Source organism: Talpa europaea, assembly GCF_964194135.1.
Source record: "Talpa europaea genome assembly, chromosome: 6".
NCBI lineage: Eukaryota > Metazoa > Chordata > Mammalia > Eulipotyphla > Talpidae > Talpa > Talpa europaea.
In genome coordinates, this window is record NC_140072.1 from 45,199,604 (window position 1) to 45,220,006 (window position 20,403).

A 20,403-nucleotide genomic window follows, 5' to 3' on the forward strand; every position below is an offset into this window, starting at 1 on the left:
TTAGTATTTTTTTGGACATTAAAATTGAAAAAAAAAACTTAAAATACTTTTGCTTGCTGCCCTAAAAATTACCACAATTACCAGTGGTTTAAAACAATACATATTTATTATTTTATAGTTCAATGGAAGAGAAGTCCAAAATGGGTTTCATAAGTCCAAAATCAAGGTATCAAGTGTTGTGTTCCTCCTGGATAATCTGTTCCCTTGCTGCTAGAGATTGCCTACACCCTTGGATTGTGGGCTCCCTTCCATCATCAAAGCTAGTTATCACTAACTTGTGCTACCATGTCACTGCTCCTGATTCTGACCCTCCTGACTTCCTCTTTTACTCGTAAGGACCTTTGTGATTATACTAGGTGCACAGATAATCCAAGATAGTCTTCCCATCTCAATTCTTAATTTACTCATATCTGCAAAAACACTTTTTGTCGAATAAGGTTAACAAGTTCACAGGTTCCACAGGAGAATGTGGACATCTTTGGGGGATCATTATTCTGCCTACACCACATACTGGTTTATTTTTTAAAGATTTGTTTTATTTACTTATGCATAGAAGAGCTGGGGTGTAGGCCAGAGGTGGGGTGTGTGTGAGAGAGAGAGGATTCACCAGAGACAGAGTAGGGAGCAGAACAGGCACACTGACTGAAATACACTGCTGAGGGGAGCAGCCAGCGAGTCAGGAGAGGCCAGCTGCACCATGTAGGCAGTTCCCTGGGGGGAATCACTGATCAGAACTCCTGCTGCAGAGGCTGCTGACAGCTTCATAGTGCTGTGCTTAACCCATTGCGCCATCAGGGTGGCCCAGTCACTGAAAAATTTTTAAACAAGGGAGTGATGTGATTTCAGTTTATGAGTTACTTTCAGAGAGTTCATTTTAAAGCAAAACAGTTTCAGGAATTGCATGAGGAGGATAAAGACTTAGTAGACGAGAGATCAGGAAACTATGGAAATATTGGAGTTTGAGATCTAGAAGCTGAGGAAGTCACTGATAGCAAGAGGTTCACAGCCTAGGTGTTAGAAAAGTCACCACACTGCTATCACCCAGCATGAAAACAATGGGCGGAGATGTCAATTCAATTCCTACAATTACTTAAAAATATGGTAGGCTGCTCTGGTGGTTGCTAGTTGCTGGAGATAAAATGTATAACACATTATAAGAGTATTATGCAATTACTAAAATATTCTGAAAAGCACTGAACATATACAAACATAAATATCCGACTTGAGATAAATTTCAAATTCATGTCTCCATTTTACAAATGGTATTAATAGTATTGTCCATCAAGAGAACACCACACTGTCACCTAGGTAAGGCTTGAAAGTACTTTGTAAACACAACAGATGCACAAGTTATTTAGCTTTTATGATATTGTGTTAAGACCATTAGTAGTGTTAATAATATAGAATACTATGTTATAACATTGAGTAGAGACTCGATGGAATATTTCGAACAGTGTTTCTGCACTAACTTTATCTTTCAACCCATCCCACAGACTGCAGACAAAGTTGTAGAAAATAAAAAAACTTGGTGAACAAAGCAGTATAATGTAATCTGGAAGGAATAGAAACTTTGAAGTCCGGACAATCTGGATTCCTATCTTGGCTCTGGCATTTATCAGGTACGTGAACGACACGGTTCGCCCAAAGTTCTCTCGAGTGTTACGTTCACCCCATTTCCAGAAATCAGGAGAGCTCGGGAAGGGCTGTAAAATGAAACACGCAAACCGAAACAACTCCGTTGTTTACATAACTTTGGCCAAATCGATCCCTTTCTACCAAAAAATCCAGCTGGCAGACGGTGCAGATGCCTTCTTGTTTGAGTCTCCAGACCTACTTGACAGTTCCTGAGGGGCGCGGAGTCACAGCTTCCGACGCCCTCCTTCCGTTACAGTTCCAGGAACCGGCACTAGCAACCAAGGACCGCAAGCCCGAGCACGACCCGGAAGAAGAAATTTGCATTTCCGCCAGGAGCGAGCCCATCCTTTCCCCGCGGCGGGAGCCGAGAGCGGAGCTACGCGTGCGTAGTGGCGCTGATTACTTTTCCGGTACGATCGGAGCGGAGGGGCGGCTCGGACGCAGACGTACGCACGCACGCCAGCACGCACGCACGCCCTCCCCAGCTTGCGCGGTCTCTGCAGCTCCCGCATACACCAGCCGCGCTGTCCACCGGCGGAGATGCTGCGGGTCTGTCAGTTATACGGCGTGACCGCCACCGCTCAGGTGAGCTCCAGGGCGCTAGGAGAGCGCGCGTGAGGAAGCTAAGTGCGGGCAATCAATGGAAAATGGGGGAGGTTATGGCTGTGGCCGGGCCCCGGGACAGAGGTGTGTTTCAGGGCCGCCCTCAGCGCGAATCCCGGGTGGGCCCATGGGCAGTTAATTCGGGAGCCCGGCGGTCGGGGATGACTGGAGGGTTATTGCTGGAGCCGGGTGGGGTGTGGAGCGGAGGCGGCGGGGAGGCGGGCCTTGAGGGCGTGTCGTCCAATCAGTCCAGCGCTGCCCCAGTCAAGGACCAATCGGGGCTCCTGGCGCTCGGGTCGCCGGTTGGGCTCTTGATAGGTTTCCCGCAGCCAGTGGGTGAAGGTCGAGGGGCGAGGACTACAGTTCCCAGCGGGACGTGCGTAGCCTTGGCTGGTTGCATCTATTTTTATAAGGAGTTGCTGGGACTGCTAGGGGCCGCGTTTTATGGGTCAAGGTTGTAATTATTCGGTGGTACTGCCTTTTCGTACCTCTGCGCTATTTTTAATCTAGACGTTAGTGGAAGAAAGAATTGTAGTTTATGAAACTCAGAACGCCTGGTACTTGAGGACGAACAAGAGTCATGACCTTGTGCCCATTGTGCCTGAGCATCTGTCTCCAGGCGCAGGCAAAACTTGGGCAAACATTCAAGGAACCTACACACTCAGCTACATTTATTTTGCACAATTATTGAGTAGTTTTCTAAGAAGTAAAGCTGTCCTATTTTCATAAAATTGATATTTTGGTAAAATGTTGTATTGCTTAACAGTTGTTGTGACTCAAGAAGTAACTGAGCAAAATTTGTAGACATCTAGACATTCCAGAATCTCTTTATGATTTTGGAATCATAAAGTCAAAGGGTTTCCGCCCCCCCCCCCCTCAAGTTTGCTGATATCCTCATCGGTTGTCAGGATAGGAGAAGCAGCTTCTTCCATAGGAAAGTGGGTCTTTATTAGTTTTCCGTTGCTACATAATACATACTACAAATTTAGCAGCTTAAAACAATATTATCTAAACATTTCTGGGCCTGCGTGATCTGGATTCTATGCTCACTGTCACATAAAGATGTAATCAAGGTGTTGGCTGTGCTGTGGTTCTCATTTGGAACATAGTATCCTCTTAAAAATTTATGCAGTTTGTTGGCAGAATTCAGTTCCTTGCAGCTATAGTCCTGAGGCCCCATTTTCTTGCTGACTTTCATCTAGCCTGTTCGGAGAGGCTCCCTGAAGTTCATAACATGGACTTTTGCTTTTTTGCAGGCGCCCAGTATCTTGTCTCTCTAACTTCATAATCTCTTAACTTCTCTGATTTTGATTTCCAGACCCAGATTTAAAGGATTTATAGGATTAGAGCAGACTCACCTGTATAACCTCCCTGTTGATTAAAGTCAGCTGATTAGTGCTCTCCTGCCCACCTGTGACTATGCAGGTGCCTCTTTTTTTCCTTTCTCCTTTTCCTTATAATCCTGTGCTTCTAAAAATGTTAAAAAAAAAAAAAAGTCAACTTACTCTCATTGCTAAATAGGACTAAAAGGATGGAGGAAGCAGTTGCCTTGTAGGCCAGAACTGTTGAAGTTTGTCTTTGCAGCCCTATTTTCATGGCATACATCTCCTTATTCTGCCCTCAGTTTACATTATGGTTGTCATTCATTTCTCTCCTCTGCTCTAAAGTTCAAAATTACTTTTTCCTTCCCTTTCTCAAAATATTTTCCCTATATTGGGTTCCCAATTAGGAGAATAGAAGAAAATTGAACTCTTTTCTAGCTCGCAAGGAAGATTTTTTTTTTTTTTAATAGAGGCATGCTTTATTTATTTGTTTGCTGGTTTGTTTGTTTGTTTTGTTTATACATGCACTGGGTACAGTCAGAAGCGCGGGAGGGTGAGAGAATCCACCAGAGCCAGAGTGGGGAGCAGAGCAGGCAGAAGGACCGAAGTACACTGCTGAGGGGAGCAGCGGGCGGCAGGAGAGGTCTGCGCGCCATGCGGGACACTCCTCCGGTGGCCGGGGAGCAGCCGGGGATCGAACCGGCGCCACAGAGGCCGCGGGCAGCTTCGCAACCCAGCGCTCAACCGCTGCGCCACCGGGGAGGCCCGCAAGGAAGATTTTTTTACCTTCATAGAAATGTCTTGTAAAAGTCATTGGTTTATTCTTGTCACCTCAATTATTCTGCAACATTTGCTTTTGTTGTTTTATAAAACTTTTTACTCTTTTGGACTTTCTTCCATGGTATCTTGGGTCCCATCTTAGCTTTAATTTCTCTGCTGTTTTCCTTTTTTGGGTCTGCTTCTTCCTTGTACTTCTGAATATATCCCCCTAGGTACTCTTTTCCCATCAGAGTAGTTTTAGGTTCACAGCAAAATTGGTCAAGGTACAAAGGTACAAAGATGTGTGTGTGTGTGTGTGCGTGCGTGTGCGTGCATGCGCGCACATATCCCTTGCTCCTACACATGCATAACCTCCCCTATTGGCAACATCCCCTACCGGAGTGGTACATTTGTTGCAGTTGATGAACCCGGGTTCATATTCATCCAAAGGTCACAGTTTATGTATTAGAGTTCACTTTTGATATTGTTTTGGTTATGGGTTTGGACAAATGTATAATGACATGTATCCATCATTATGGTATCATACAGAGTATTTTCATTGTCCTTAAGAGTCCTATGTGCTCTTTACTCATTACCCTCTGATCCCAAGCCCCTTGGGCCACGTATCTTTTTACTCTTCATGACTTTACCTTTTCCAGAATGTCATGTAGTTGGAGTCATGCAGTATGTAGTCTTTTCAGATTGGCTGCTTTTATTTAGTAAAATGTCCTTAGTTTCTGTGTGTGTGTGTGTGTGTGTGTGTGTGTGTGTGTGAGTGTGAGTGATTTGATAGCTGATTTCTTTTTAATGCTGAATAATATTCCATTGTCCAGATATATCACTATTTACCCATTCTCTATTTACTCAAGGTAACCTTGGCTACTTCCAGGTTTTAGCAGTTATTAATAAAACTGCTGAGAATGTTTGTATGCAGGTTTTTGTGTAGACAAGTTTTTAACTCCATTGGGTAGGAATGTGATTGCTGGATCAGATGGTAACAGTAGGTTTAGGTTTGTAAGAAACTGCCAAACTATCTTCAAAGTGGCTGTGCCATTTTGTTTTTCCAACAGCAATGATTGAGAGCACTTGTTTTCCACCTCCTTGTCAGCATATGGTAGTGTCAGTAATTTGGATTTTGGCTATTCTAATAGGAGGTGTAGATCGCTCACTGTTGTCCATCACTTTATATATTCATTTACTTTCTGGTCTCCTCTTTTGAGCTTTATACTCCGATTTCTATAATTTTTTTGTTTTTGTTTTGTTAAGATTTATTTATTTATTTATACAAGCACTGTTTATAGTCAGAAGCGCGGGAGGGTGAGAGAATTCACCAGAGCCAGAGCGGGGAGCAGAGCAGGCAGAAGGACCGAAGTACACTGCTGAGGGGAGCAGCGGGCGGCAGGAGAGGTCTGCGCGCCATGCGGGACCCTCCTCTGGTGGCCAGGGAGCAGCCGGGGATCGAACTGGCGCTGCAGAGGCTGTGGGCAGCTTCACAACCCGGCCCTCAACTGCGGAGCCATCGGGGAGGCCCTATACTCCGATTTCTAAATGCTTGTTTGATTTTGTCAGATTTATCCAGAATAATCCACTTGTCAAAGTCCTTTTTATTCCATTAAGCCTCATCTTTTTAAATGTATCCCTGCTTTTACTGTTGCCTTCCTGGAGTCAGTTCTTTATATAGTAGTTAATAAAGACCTTTTTAAAAAGTGTGCAGATCATGTCCTGTCCTTCGGTGACATCCCACAAAATTCAGACTAACCTCTTTACCACACCATCTCCTTTATGATCTGGCTCTTTGTAGATCTCATTCTCTCTCATTCTATTCTTCTGATATAGAGCATATAATCTCCCTCATTCTATTCTTATGATATAGAGCACAAAGCCTTTTCATTTGCTATTTCTTTTGCTGTGAAGCCTTCCCATACATCTTTGCTTAGCTCACTGGCTTCATTCACGTATTTTTAAATATCTTCCCTTCAGAGAAGCCTTCCTGTCTACAGTGACCTCTGACCACACCCTCTCTTCCTTGCAACACCCTGTTCTTTACCCTACTTTTTTTTTTTTTTAAGAAATCATTTTTTTTTTTTAAGATTTATTTATTTATACAAGCACTGGGTACAGTAAGAAGTGCGGGAGGGTGAGAGAATTCACCAGAGCCAGAGCAGGGAACAGAACAGGCAGACTGACGAAGTACACTGCTGAGGGGAGCAGCAGGTGGCAGGAGAGGTCTGTGCGCCATGTGGGACCCTTGCCTGGCGGCTGGGGCTTGAACTGGCACTGCAGAGGCTGTGGGCAGCTTTGCAACCCAGCGCTCAACTGCTGTGCCACCAGGGAAGCCCTCTACTCTACTTTCTATTACTTTGTATAGCTCTTACCAGTCTATCTGACATAATTATTATTTCTCACATTATAATCTTCATAAAAGAAGTGTCCCATGTTTTTATTGTTACCTTCTACTACAGTGTCCATGGTTCGTCATAGAGGCTCAGTAAAAATAGGACATTTTGAATGAAAGAATAAGTGTTTTCTTTGAATTTTCCTTAATTTAAATGGATGTGACCTCCTTTAACAAAACAAAACAAAAGCCATAGGTTTTAGAACCTCTGTTTTATTAAAATTCTCCAGAGATACACAGAACCAGAAGGATTTGTATATAGATGGAATGATGAATTATAAGCAGCTCATGCAGTTGTGGAGGTTGGTAAGTCCATTGTAGGTGGACTCAATATGCAGAGACCCACAAAAGCCTGTGGTGCAGTTTGAGTCTGAAGGCCCTCAGCTTGGAGACTCAGGAGAGCTGATGGTGCAATTCCAATCCAAAGACAGAGAATCCCCTCTTGCTTGGTGAGGCTGGCCTTTTTGTTCTACTTCAGTGTTCCCAGAACCAAAAAATAACTTACCAAATTAAATAACACATAAAACCTAAAATAACACTAGCATTTAGCAAAATCAGGAGTGATAACAATAAATACACAGTCTGTATAAAGTACCTCCCAGGGAAGGAGCTTGGCAGCACCCCTCTTGCTGCTCTCTGCTCGGGGTGCATACTGCTTCTGTAATGACTGCACCAAAACACTGAACACTGTCTTAGCTTTTCACCTTTTACCATAGATGCAACAATCCTCTGGATTTCTTTTTGTTAGCAAAACCAGATACTAATGTAGTAGCAATAGTATGTAATTTCATGAAAGCAATTTTAAAGTAGTGGAATTGTAAGTGAATTTTGCCACATGGGGAAAAAATAAACTTGCTGCCAAGTGTTTGAGGATGATTTGATGTATAGGATAAGTGATGTTCCAAACTAAAAAGATAAAAATATAATTAAGATAATTAATACCTAACATAGTATACATTATACACCTGAATACAAACGTAATACAACTAAGTTTGAGATGATTTGTGACTTCCATTGGCCAAACACGGGACAATTTGAGTTTCCTTAAAGGGTGATAATATATTTATTTGTTTAAATCTGAGTTCTTAAAGATATTGCTCTGGTTGGCTAGGACTATCCAGCAAGCCACCTCAAGAATAATAATGGTTTGTTGCCTTACTCACTTCTGGGGGTTGTCTGGTGTCAGCTGGACAGTTTTTGGCTCATTGTCCCTCATGAGTTTATAGCCAGACAGTGACTGGGGCTAGAGTCATCTCAAAGGCTTCCTCACTCTCATACCAGGCAGTTGATACTGGCTGCAGCTGGTACTGTTGGCTGGAATACCTACATGTGGTGTCTTCATGTAAAAAGTGTGATGAGCACTTCCTTAAAGCTTTCTGAAATCTATAAGATCTTTGCCAAATGGAGAGACTGAGACTGAGAAACAGTTTTATTTTTTTAATCTACCAAGTCTGGATTCCTTTATATTTCTTTTGAATTTTACTTGTGAAATAGTTTTTTGGTTTGTTTTGAAGGTCATTTCTATCCTTATTATACAGTGCTGGAAGAATCCAATTGTCATTTATTTTTATTTTTTTAATTTTTTAAATTTTATTAATTTTTTAAATTTTATTTTTTTTAAGATTTATTTATTTATTTTATACAAGAACAGGGGTATAGGCCAGATGTGTGGGAGTGTGAGAGGATTCACCAGAGACAGAGCAGGGATCAGAACAAGCAGACTGACAAAATACACCGTTGAGGGGAGCAGCGGGCGCGACAGGAGAGGTCTGCTGTGCAATGTGGGACCCTTGCCAGCCGGCCTGGATCGAACCGGTGCTGCAGAGGCTGTGGACACCTTCACAGTGCTGCGCTCAACTGCCTGTGCCACCAGGGGAGGCCCCCAATTGTCATTTTTGAACAGTCTTAAAATCCCTTTAACTATCAGTTTCTTCTGGGCCTCCCCGGTGGCGCAGTGGTTGAGCACTGGGTTGCAAAGCTGCCTGCAGCCTCTGCAGCGCCAGTTCGATCCCCGGCTGCTCCCCGGCCACCGGTCCCACATGGCGCACAGACCTCTCCTGCCGCCCGCTGCTCCCCTCAGCAGTGTACTTCGGTCCTTCTGCCTGTTCTGCTCCCTGCTCTGGCTCTGGTGAATTCTCTCACCCTCCCGCGCTTTTGACTGTACCCAGTGCTTGTATAAATAAATAAATAAATAAAACAAAATAAATCTTAAAAAAAAAAAACTATCAGTTTCTTCTATCATATCTCTTCACAGGTGACAGTTTTGATTAAATGTCTGCCACTACTTAACAGGGATCTCTTTCTCAACCAGATTCCAAAAAATGTATTTCTCACTTTCCTTAAGTTCTCACAAATGGTCTCTGTGAAGGCTGTCCAGCTTCTTCAAGGCCCTTCCAACTTCACCCCCAACCCCAGCCTCAAAGTAATTACCACATGCTTTATGCTTGGTCTCAGCAGCACTCACTTCTCGGTACATGCGTCTGTTTTGTTAAGCTTTATAATAAATCATCGCAAACTTAGTTGTATTAAATAACAACATCATTATATATTATTTTATAATATATAGATAGGATTTTATACAGCCAATAAAAATAAAAGGTTTGTAAATAACACAGTATTTATTATCTTTCACTTCTAAGAATTTCTGGACTCTGTTAGGTTCTTGAGGTCCAGTGAGGTTGCAAGGGTCTTAGAAAAGCATGTGAGATGGGAACTGTAACAATTTTTGGGAAATACACCTTGCCACAATTAATAAATAAAAACCAACCCTCTCCCCCCACCCCCAAGTTGGTCCTCATCAGAGGAAAACTAGTTGAAAGAGGATCAAGTATTTATCCTGCCTTTCCTATGAAAATGATTGAGTAAACAATGGGCCTCCCCGGTGGCGCAGTGGTTGAGCACTGGGTTACGAAGCTGCCTGCAGCCTCTGCAGCGCCGGTTTGATCCCTTGCCACTGGGTGAGGGTCCCACATGGCGCGCAGACCTCTCCTGCCACCCACTGCTCCCCTCAGCAGTGTACTTGGTCCTTCTGCCTGCTCTGCTCCCTGTTCTGGCTCTGGTGAATTCTCTCACCCTCCCGCGCTTCTGACTGTACCCAGTGCTTGTATAAATAAATAAATAAATAAATAAATCTTTAAAAAAAAAATGATTGAGTAAACAAATTCTAAGTGAGAGGAAATAATCTTTTTTTTTTCTTTTTTTAAAGATTTTATTTATTTATGCAAGCACTGGGCACAGTCAGAAGTGTAGGAGGGTGAGAGAATTCATAGAGCCAGAGTGGGGAGCAGAACAGGCAGACGATGAAATACACTGCTGAGGGGAGCAGCGGGCGCTGCAGGAGAGGTCTGTCCCGCCATGTGGGACTCTCTCCGGAGACCGGGGATCGAACTGGCACTGCAGAGGCTGCGGGCAGCCTCGCAGCCCAGCGCTCAACCGCTGCGTCATGAGGGGAGGCCCCGGAAATAATATACTAAATGAAAAATAGTAAAATTAAAGACCATCTTTTACAACTTTTAGTAAATTAATGGATCTAAAATTGTTCATCAACACCATTAGTAACATCCAAAGGAAAGACTAGCAATCATTTTGTGCCTAATGATAAAGAATATACCATTTAAAATTCTTCCAAAGATGGTAAACCTAAATCTGAACAAGTGTCTTGCTGCAACTCCAGTTTGCAGGAAATAACAGAGGACAGGGATATGTTAAATTATATTGTCAACAAAATCCATTGATTATCATCTCTTGAAAATTCTATAACACAACCCAGGTTCTTCAAAAGATTAATTATTGAAGGGAAAACCTGTGAATTAAAAGACACTTAAATCTTTTTTTTTTTAACAAAGCAAAACTAAGCTATGATGTATGAGGATTTATACTTTGACGACAGAAAAAAAAAATTTCTGACTTAAACCTCTATATTGGACATCTAATTCTATGTAGACATGAGCATTTAGTAGAATACTTAAATTTTTTGAAATCAAGAGCCAGTAGAGGGAGCCCAGGGGCCTATGGTAGACCTTGGTGATGGTGTGGTGTGGTAACATATATCTGAAGAGGTGTGAACCCATGTTTCTGAGTCATAAGTGGTGTTGTAGCCAATGTGATCTAAAAAATAAATAATAGTAATATCAATATAAAAATCACTATTTCACATAAAACCCCTTTCTGAATCTTGATAGAATCATTATGGTTTTCAGACATTATTTGTGATAACAAAAATATAGACAAAACTGGAACTTCCGTCAAAAGGAACTGGTTAATTATGTTCAGTAACTTCACATGCAGTGACATCCATACAATGGAATACTTAATCTCTGTAAAATGCACTAAGAAGATTTTCATGTACTGATACAGCATGATTTCAAATGTATATTATTGAATGAACTTAAGTACAGAACTAGTGTAATTATGTTATCATTTGTGTGAAGGGGAAGTATCAGTAATTCTGTCATAAAATACCTCTGCACAAGAAACCAGCAATATTGATTGCCTTTGGAGAGGGTATTGAGTAACTGGAGAACAGACTTAACTAGTGACACTTCACTCTGTGTGCAACTAAGTAAAACCTTTTGAATTTTGATTTTAAATTTTAAATTTACTCACTACTGGGAACTTAAATTTAACAATCACATCAAAATATATTCCATCAAAGGAAGGGAAGATAATCAAGATGAAAGAAAAGGTAGATAAAGAAGTAGGTTAAAAAATAAATATTGACGTGAACTAGGATGCTGAAACTCTAGTGTTGAATTTGGTTCTATAGTACCTGGAGTCAGTTTATTACTGTGTTTGCTGCTTGATATTCTAATTAGCTAAATACCCACTGCTAACGATATCTTAACTTTTGCCCTGATTACTTTCTTATAGAGGTTAAAAGCTACTATCTTAAATATAGCTTTAATAATTTCCTCCTTTAATCAACAAAATGGAGTTGTAGAAAGTAGATGGAATTCTGTTTTAAATTTCATACTACTTATTTTACAGAGCAATAGGAAAACACCCTTTTCTATTAAATGCATCCCTAAATGTTGAGAAGTCTACATGCTAGTTAATAATTGGAATACTTTAAAATTTCTCATTGTAGCTACTTTGCTTGTTGTGAAATGTCTCTGTTGTTGGCATGTTTTCCAAATGTGTTAATACATTGATTTGACATTTACCTCTGGACTTTGGTGAATAGATTATAAATTACAACTGTAATTCTAGAGTCATCTCAGGTGCCCCCGATCATGTGATATATTCAGTATTTTCCTTAATCCTTAAGATTTTTTTTAATGGAAGTTTGTGTTTTTCCAACTTTCCACAGGTACAATTTCATCACATAACCTAGAGACAGCTTTTTTTTTGTTTTTTCCCCCCTTCGTTGCAGTTTGATTTTTTTACTTAGTATGACTATTTATGGAGGAAATAAATTTGTAATTTCAGATTGATAGCCATGAATGGCTTTAAGTTTATTGAAATCTTCCTGAATAATATCTACATGCATGTTTGTTTTATTTAAGGGATTCCCATATTGCTAAGAAGCATTGAGTTAGTTAATGTGTTTTACTTTGATTAAAACAAATCACAAAGCATTACTCTGATTGTTTGCTTTTATATAAAGATAGTTACATGGAGAGCAAGTTGTTTTTTTTTTTTTTTTTTAGATTTATTTTTTTATTTATACAAGACCTGGCGTACAGGCTACAGGTGTAGGGGGTGAGAGGATTCACCAGAGACAGAGTGGGGAGCAGACAGGCAGATGGACTGAAGACACTGCTGAGGGCAGTAGCAGGCAGGGCAGGGGAGGTCTGCTGCGCCATGTGGATTTCTCCCTGGCCAGTGGCAATCGAACCTGTGCTGCAGAGGCTACGGACAGCTTCACAGCGTTGTGCTCAACCCGCTGTGCCACCAGGGGAGGCCCTATTTTCTTGAGCATTTACAACATTGTTTTTTTCTTAAACTATTGGTTTTTAGCCTAATGATACACTAGAACAAACCTAGAATGAATTTTTACATTTAGATGAATGCCTCTAGGAATTGATCAGCTACATAATTATCTTAGAGATCGAAAACAGTTTTCTGGATAAATTTAACTGAGTGAACTCGTGTGTACCTGCTAATGCACTGCTCATTACTACTCTGTTGACATATTTTTCAGCCATCCAAGAATGTTGCATAATGAGCATATGCAACACCTATAAGTGCTAAATGATCATAGTCTGATAAAACTTTTTAATCTTTTTTTTAAAAGATTTATTTATTGATTGATTGATTGATTTATACATACATACATACAAGCACTGGGTACAGTCAGAAGCGCGGGAGGGTGAGAGAATTCACCAGAGCGGGGAGCAGAGCAGGCAGAAGGACCGAAGTACACTGCTGAGGGGAGCAGCGGGCGGCAGGAGAGGTCTGCGCGCCATGTGGGACCCTCCTCCGGTGGCCGGGGAGCAGCCTGGGATCGAACCGTGCCACAGAGGCTGCGGGCAGCTTTGCAACCCAGCGCTCAACCGCTGCGCCACCGGGGAGGCCCAAAACTTTTTAATCTTAAAAGTAATTTCAGATGAGCCTTGAGGTGCAGGAAGCATCAGTGTTTTTAAGAGTCTATAAATACACTTCATGGTAAACTGATTTCTGAAAGTAATATTTTGTTTAATGAAGACATTTGTAATAAAAATATTATTTCTGGTGATAATCAAACCTAAAAACTTCCCAGATTCCTTTAACTGTTTCTTCCTTCCTCTTTAGAGTTGTCTCTGTGGGAAGTTTGTCCTCCGTCCAATACGAACATGCCGTAGATACTCTACTTCACGCAATTCTGGGTATGTCTCTCTGTAAACAGCTTTTAACTGTGAATTATGGTGTGTGTGTGTGTGTGTGTGTGTGTGTGTGTGTATGTATTTTCCTTGACTATAGGATTGGAATAACTACTTAAAACCTTTTTGTGAAGGGATACAAATCCTTTGCTGTAAAATATCTGTAGCATTGTTTATTTTTAGGTGAACATTTGTTATGATGCTCATTTTGGTTCTTTGGTAATTGGATGGCATTCAGAGTAAATCCCTCTGCTCTTGGCTTTCTGCCGTTGGATGGGAAATAGGTTTATATCCAGAATTCAGCACTTTGTAATTTAAAAATATTTGTTCTGTTTGCTATTTATATTATTTCACTTTTTTAAAGGGTTTATTTTGTTGTATTGGCAAATATTTACAGAAACATTTAATTAAGAGGAGAGGAGCTTTATAGAAATGTTTAATTAAGGGGAGAGGAGCTTTGAAAATTAGTGGTTATTTCTTTTTGGGGTTTAAAGGAACTTTTATGATTGTGATCATCTTGAATTTTAAGTGTTAAAGAGTTGATTGCTTTCTTCCTAGCCTAGTTATTACTGTATTAAAATAATTTTCAGTAATAATTTAATTATTAAAATAATGAATACAGTTATTACTGTATTAAAATAATTTTCCATAAATAAATGGTGGTGTTTTCTATTGCAGCCTGTTTAAAACTGCTGATTATTGGTCACTGTGATCTGAAATAGTGATACAGAAGTAGGAATTATAGAGATCTTTGAGATCTTTACATTAGTGTAGGGAAGTAGGTTTAGGAGAGTCAAGAAATATAAATTTGTCTCCTGTTTCTTTCACTTAGGTTATCTGCTGGCAAAATTGCTGGAGCTGGGTTTTTGTTTGTTGGTGGAGGTATTGGTGGCACTATCCTATATGCCAAATGGGACTCTCATTTTCGGGAAAGTGTAGAGAAAACCATACCTTACTCAGACAAAGTTTTTGAAATGATTCTTGGTTCTCCACCTTACAATGTTCCAGTGCCGAAGAAGCCGGTAAGAGTTTAAACAATATTTCTACTATTCCCTTGGAATACTTTTAAAAGCAGTTTTTCACCTTGAAAATATCTTGTATAATTCAGTAGAATGTGCCAGATATATAAGTTTGTCATATTTTCTTGATTATTTGTAGAATTGGATTTTTATCCTTTTGGGGTGTTTGTTATAAGCACTTTCATTTAGTACACACTACATAAAGTAATTGTGTGGCACACAAGGGTAAATGAAAGAGGTGGCTCAGGCAGAGGTAACCCTAGCTGTTCTGTGGATGGAGAGGGTTCTATATAAAGGTAATCAAACTAACATACAACAATAAAAACAATTGTAGAACAGTTGTGACAGAATCCAAATGTTAAAATTAGTAGTGGTTCCATTTAGACCACAAAAAAGATCCAGAATTTTTAGCAACATACTAATTGATGGAATGATGTTAATATCCTGGATAGTTTTTCCCTCATCTGGCTTAATTTAAAAAAAAAAAAAACAAAAATCATGAGTAGCTCTTTATTCAGACAGCTGCAGGAAAAAAATTACAAAAGGGAGCATGGGCTTTTGTATTTGGTATTGGATATGTCTTTATGCTGAACTTGGTCGTGGTTGATCACTTCTTCCTTAGACAAATGGGTAAGCATGTATACTCTAGTAGCTAGCATGGTCTAAAGACTGATCCTACGGCAAAGAATTTGGGAAAGCAAGTCACCTCTGTTCCCCTCCCTCACAACATTGTTTTTCAAAATGTTTAGTCTTCTGTATCATTTGTTCTTCCATATAGCTCTTAGAGATCTGTGCTGGCTGAGGGAGGCAGTTTTACCACCTCACTGGAGAAGGAGCAGAATCTTAGGGATGCATTCTAAAATCTTGGGTTTATTTTAAACTATATGATCCAAGAGAGTCAAAGGGGTGGTATATTTTTATGGTATTAACTGATGAGCAACTGACAGTGGTGGTGCAGCAGGTTGAGCACACTGTGAAGCTGTCTGCAGCTTTTGCAGTGCTGGTTTGATTCCCGGCTTGCCAGGTAGATTCCCACATGGCGTGGCAAACCTCTCCTGTCACCCCCACTGTTCCCCTCAGCAGTGTGTTTCGGTCCTTCTGCCTGTTCTGCTCCCCGCTCTGTCTCCAGTGAATCCTCTCACCCTCCGCCGCCTCTGGCCTGTACCCCAGCTCTTGTATAAAAATAAATCTTAAAAAAACAAAAACCAAAAAACTATATGATCAAGAGAAATAACTGGAAGCTATTCTAGAACCCTGCAGTCGGTCAATAGTTCATAATACTGTTGTTTTCTTGTTTGACATGAATTCATGTGTCATTTTTTGTAGATAGACTCTGTTATCTCTCTCAGAAGCCTTGGTTTCTTTTCATTCCACTTTGGTTACACTGTAGAACATTTCTACTTTTGTTAGCTTGGCAGGTCATACTGCAATACTTCAAAACTTAAACTTAATCCTGATTTGCTTTTGTGTGTGAGTGTGTGTGAATTAAAGATATTGCCATGCTGTTAAAGTATCTAAGTTCATCTTCATAGTTGCTCATGTTTTGTTAGCTATCCTATTTTGTTGAGTTGCTAAATACTGATTCTTGCATTACCACTATTCCTGTCCTGTTTCTGACTTTCATATGTTCATATCCAAATTAGTTTCCAAACTGACCTGTTCCTCTTCCTCCACAAAACCTTGTTTTATTCCCAACTCCTGCCTCATCTCTTGTATCATCTATGCCATCTAAAATACTGTCATGTTTTCATGATATTTTCATGTTGTCACTTATCAGGAATTTTTACATACTTCCTGTGGTTTAAAAAAACAGAACATCACGGAATTAAAAAAACCCAAAACTAGAGAGGCTTTAGAGATTGTCTTATCTTCTGAGTAAGGAAGGTGAACCCAAGAGTGGTTAAATGTTAACCTAGGAACTCACCATTGGTTCTTCTATTTTTGTAGTTTATGGTCTTCGTGGTCCTTAAGCTGACATTCAATATCCTTGGCAGTCTGACTCTTATTTACTTTTCCAGCCTTATCTCTGAATGTTCCTGCACATAAATCTTTAGCTTCACATCCATTTACCTTACAAGTTTCCATTCATTCATTTGTTCAACAAATGTTGATCAAGTGATTATTATGAACCAGACATTGTTCAAGGGCCTGGTTAAAGCAGAGAGCTAAAAGGTGCCTTTGATTTGCATGAATTTTCCCTTGGTGCTCTTACACCCAGAATGACTTATTTTCGGTCTACTAGTATTTTCTCTAGAAGGCCTGCATCCTTCACTACACAGACCAAAGTGAATTTTCTCATTTCTGAATTACAATGTCAGTGTTTTAATTTTTACCATTCATTCAGCATTTTCTACTGTTGTGCACTATTAACAAATTGTTGCATTTAGAAATGATGCATTTTGTTTTATGGTAACCCTGTTAGTGTCAACATAGTTATTTATGTGCAGACAAATATTGAGAGAAAATAAATTTAAAAACCTTTTTGATGGATATATGTAACAAGACCTGCCTAAGTGGTGATAATTTCCAGATGGGATTTAATATAGCATAAAAATGTCATTTCTCTCAAATACATGTATATTTCACATATTTCTCTTAAATAGCTATATATTTGAAAGAATGACATTTTAACGATGTGTGTGTGTGTGTGTGTGTGTGTGTGTGTGTCTGTATATACAGGCAAATGAAAAAGAAATTCTAATGGATTTTCCTAAAAGTTGAAGAGCCAGACAAGATGATTTTAGTTTGTGTGAAAAAATTAAATAATGTACAAGACTAGCCAAGAACATTTTGGAAAGGTGTTGGAATGGTGGCGGAGTCAGAGGGACGTGCTTTTCCATATATTGACTTTGTTATAATCTTAGTGTATTACTGAAACCCTAGTGTAATAAGACAGCAAAGTTTTGGTCCAGAAATACAGGAATTACAGTCTGGAATTAGATTATATTTATGCACAATCATAATTTATGCTTGTGCACAATTTATGCACAATCATGCACACGCATTTAATGTAAGAGTGTCAGTTGATCATCAGTTAATACCTTAAAAATATACCACCCCTTTGACTCAGCAGTTCCTCTTGTGACAAACTGTTCTACATATACTATAGTGCTTTTTGGTTATGTGGGTAAGGGTATGTAATAAAACAAAATAGGAAACATCTTGAATGTCCCAAATAGGGGACTAACACACCAAAATATGGAATTTGCAACTGTTAGGTTATACAATAAATTAGGATATTATGGAACTAAAAAGAATCTCTTGACCTGGAAGACAATGTCCACGAGATATTGTTAAAAGAAAAAAGTAAGTTACATAGTAATTTGTATAATATAACCTTGTTTAGTTTGCTTTAAGAAATGAAAAATTAAGTGTGTGTGAGTATATATATATGTATATATATGTGTGTGTGTGTGTGTGTGTGTATATATATATATATATATATATATATATGCCTGTGTTTATGCTCATGGGTAGAGGGGTTGATTTGAGGCCCTTACCAGTAACTTTCTGAAAGTACTGAAAGTAAAAGAAGCAATAAAGAGGCAAATTTAAATCACTGATATATCTTGATTTATTTGCTTGTTATAGTGAGCATGTATTTCATGATTTAGAAATAACAAAGTTTTAATTAAAAAAATGCATGTATTTCTAATTTCTGGTAGTGACAAAGTTCAGTATATTTGAGTAGTCATCTTAGAGGTAAGTGAGTCCCACTGTCAAGTTATGGAAAAAAATGGGACAACATTAGTGGCAAATGAAAACATTTCTGTTACTCAGTGATTTTTCTCTAGCATATCATCTGGCAGTCCTGTTGATGAACAGTGCCTTAAATTTAAGGCAGGCGATAATTGAGAAAGAAAAGTGGATATTACTCATAATTGTATCATATTTTAGTGTGCAGTTGCATGAAACCTGGAAATTAAACAATGAATTTTCATTTTTACTTGAGCCCCTAAAAATCATTTGCTTATAACTTAATTTAGAAGGCACCATAATTTGATTTAGAAAGCCAAGGGAAATAACCTTCTCAGTGTTGTGTATGTTAAGGAATGATGTTTAACAGGGAAGTCATACATCACATACTTTATTGCCCTAAAAGAAACCTTTATTATTACTAAAATGTGGACTGCTTGTTAGGAATGACTATTTTGGACTATGTTTTTCTAATATGGACTTTCTTATTTTGGTTAATAAACTACATTATGTTGTAGAGTGTTAATAACTGTGTTAAAGGTCTGAAAGACTTGAAAGAATGCAAGTTATTATGTGCTACTTGTTTTTTTTTTTTTTAAAACTTTTTCATCTGAAATATTAAATGTTTTTTATTTTCAAGATTCAATCTGGTCCACTAAAAATTTCTAGTGTATCAGAGATAAAGAAAGAATCTAAACAGCCTGCTTCACAACTCCAAAAGAGAGACACTCCAGCTTTTACAGGTACCTGAATTTAGAATCATTCTGTTAATATTTTAGCTAAGTGAATTGCTTTAATGTAATTTTACCCCTGATTAAGAGTCCTCATGAAGGACTCTTCTGGTCTCTTGCTCTCACCCTATGGAAGGAGTATTAACTGTCATGGTGTCTTTTATTTGGAGCATTGACTCAGATATGCATTTGGGCTTTATTGTGAACAGCTACTGAGTGAAAGTAATGTAAGAATTATCTTTCCCACAATAGATTTTATATATTCTTTCTTCTGACTCTTACTCTTTTTCCCTCTTTAGATTTTAAGATTTATTCTCTTCCTACCTCCTTTTTTGTTATCTCTTCATAAGTTCTTTTTCCTCTATTCATTCATAGTGATGAAAGTATCTTGTTCTGCTCTTGATCTGTACCTATTTTTGGCCACACCCTAACTTACAGCACTTAACCTAACTCTAACCTATTCAGTATACATTTGAACTTCTTTATTTGACCTTGATTGAATCACTTTACTTTCATTCTGCAGATAGTCACTGTTTACTTCATGCCAAACATTCTTTTAGGCATTGGGGATATGGTACTCAATGTAATATATATAATAATTACAAACTATAAAAATAGTATAGTAAAATAGAAATAGTAAAAGTAAACACAAACAATGACTATTGTTAGTGGGATGAAGGGATGTTACGTACATATAAATACGCAGGTAGAGTGAATATGTTCTCAGACTGTAATAAGTGTAGTGTGTTAGGAAAAAGGAGTGTGTTAGGAAAATGGAGTGTGTTAGGAAAGTCGCACCTAGGAGTGTCATTTGAAAGAGGAGTCTCTTCAAAGACTTGAAAGAGATAAGGGATTAAGTCATGTAAAAAGCTGTTGGGGAAAGCATTCTAGACAGAGAGATTAAATACAAAGACTTGCCATATTGTAGCAAGGAGCAAGAGAAGCTGGAGTACAGAGAGAACAGTAGTAAATGAGGTCAGAAAGGGAGCAGAAAGCCTATTGTGGCTGTTCTTGGAGGCCAAAGTAAATTGGCTTTATATTCTGAATGGAATAGGAAGGGAAGGTTTTGAGCCAGAGGTTTGATATTTGACTTGTATTTTAATAAAATCACTAGCTATTGTGGACAGTAGGTAAGGCACCAAGGCAGAACAGAGGCCAGTCAATGACTTTTATGGTAATCCAGCTTTATCTCTTAAAATGGTACTTTCATTTTATTAAAATTTGCTTCCCCCCCCCTCTGTTACACCTGTAGAAATTATTCTTTTTCTCTTATATCAAAACTTATTTGTAATTTGACAAGCTCTTGATATTTTTAACCTTCTCTTTAAAAAATATATCCATGAAATAATTTTCTAAATGCTGAGTTCTGTTCTTTACTAACTCACTGTCTTTACTGTGAACTTTTCTTCTTGTTTAAAACTGTCACCATTTCTTGCTCACATC

The 20,403-nt window shown here is 39.0% G+C and overlaps 1 protein-coding gene across 19 annotated transcripts in view; it reads left to right on the plus strand.

Moving 5' to 3' along the window:
- Nucleotides 1-2,175: 2,175 nt before the first annotated feature.
- IMMT (inner membrane mitochondrial protein) overlaps nucleotides 2,176-20,403 on the plus strand; it is a gene marked incomplete at both ends in the record, with an annotated part of 39,039 nt that continues 20,811 nt past the window's right edge. For 17 of the 19 annotated variants that reach the window (XM_084235531.1, XM_084235542.1, XM_084235546.1 and 14 more), the window contains 4 exons: nucleotides 2,176-2,220; nucleotides 13,447-13,520; nucleotides 14,347-14,536; nucleotides 18,870-18,972. In XM_084235531.1, the coding sequence (XP_084091657.1) occupies nucleotides 2,176-2,220; nucleotides 13,447-13,520; nucleotides 14,347-14,536; nucleotides 18,870-18,972 (412 nt within the window). The remainder of the gene's footprint in view (nucleotides 2,221-13,446; nucleotides 13,521-14,346; nucleotides 14,537-18,869; nucleotides 18,973-20,403) is intronic. The other 2 variants (XM_084235544.1, XM_084235533.1) reach the window with 1 other exon arrangement.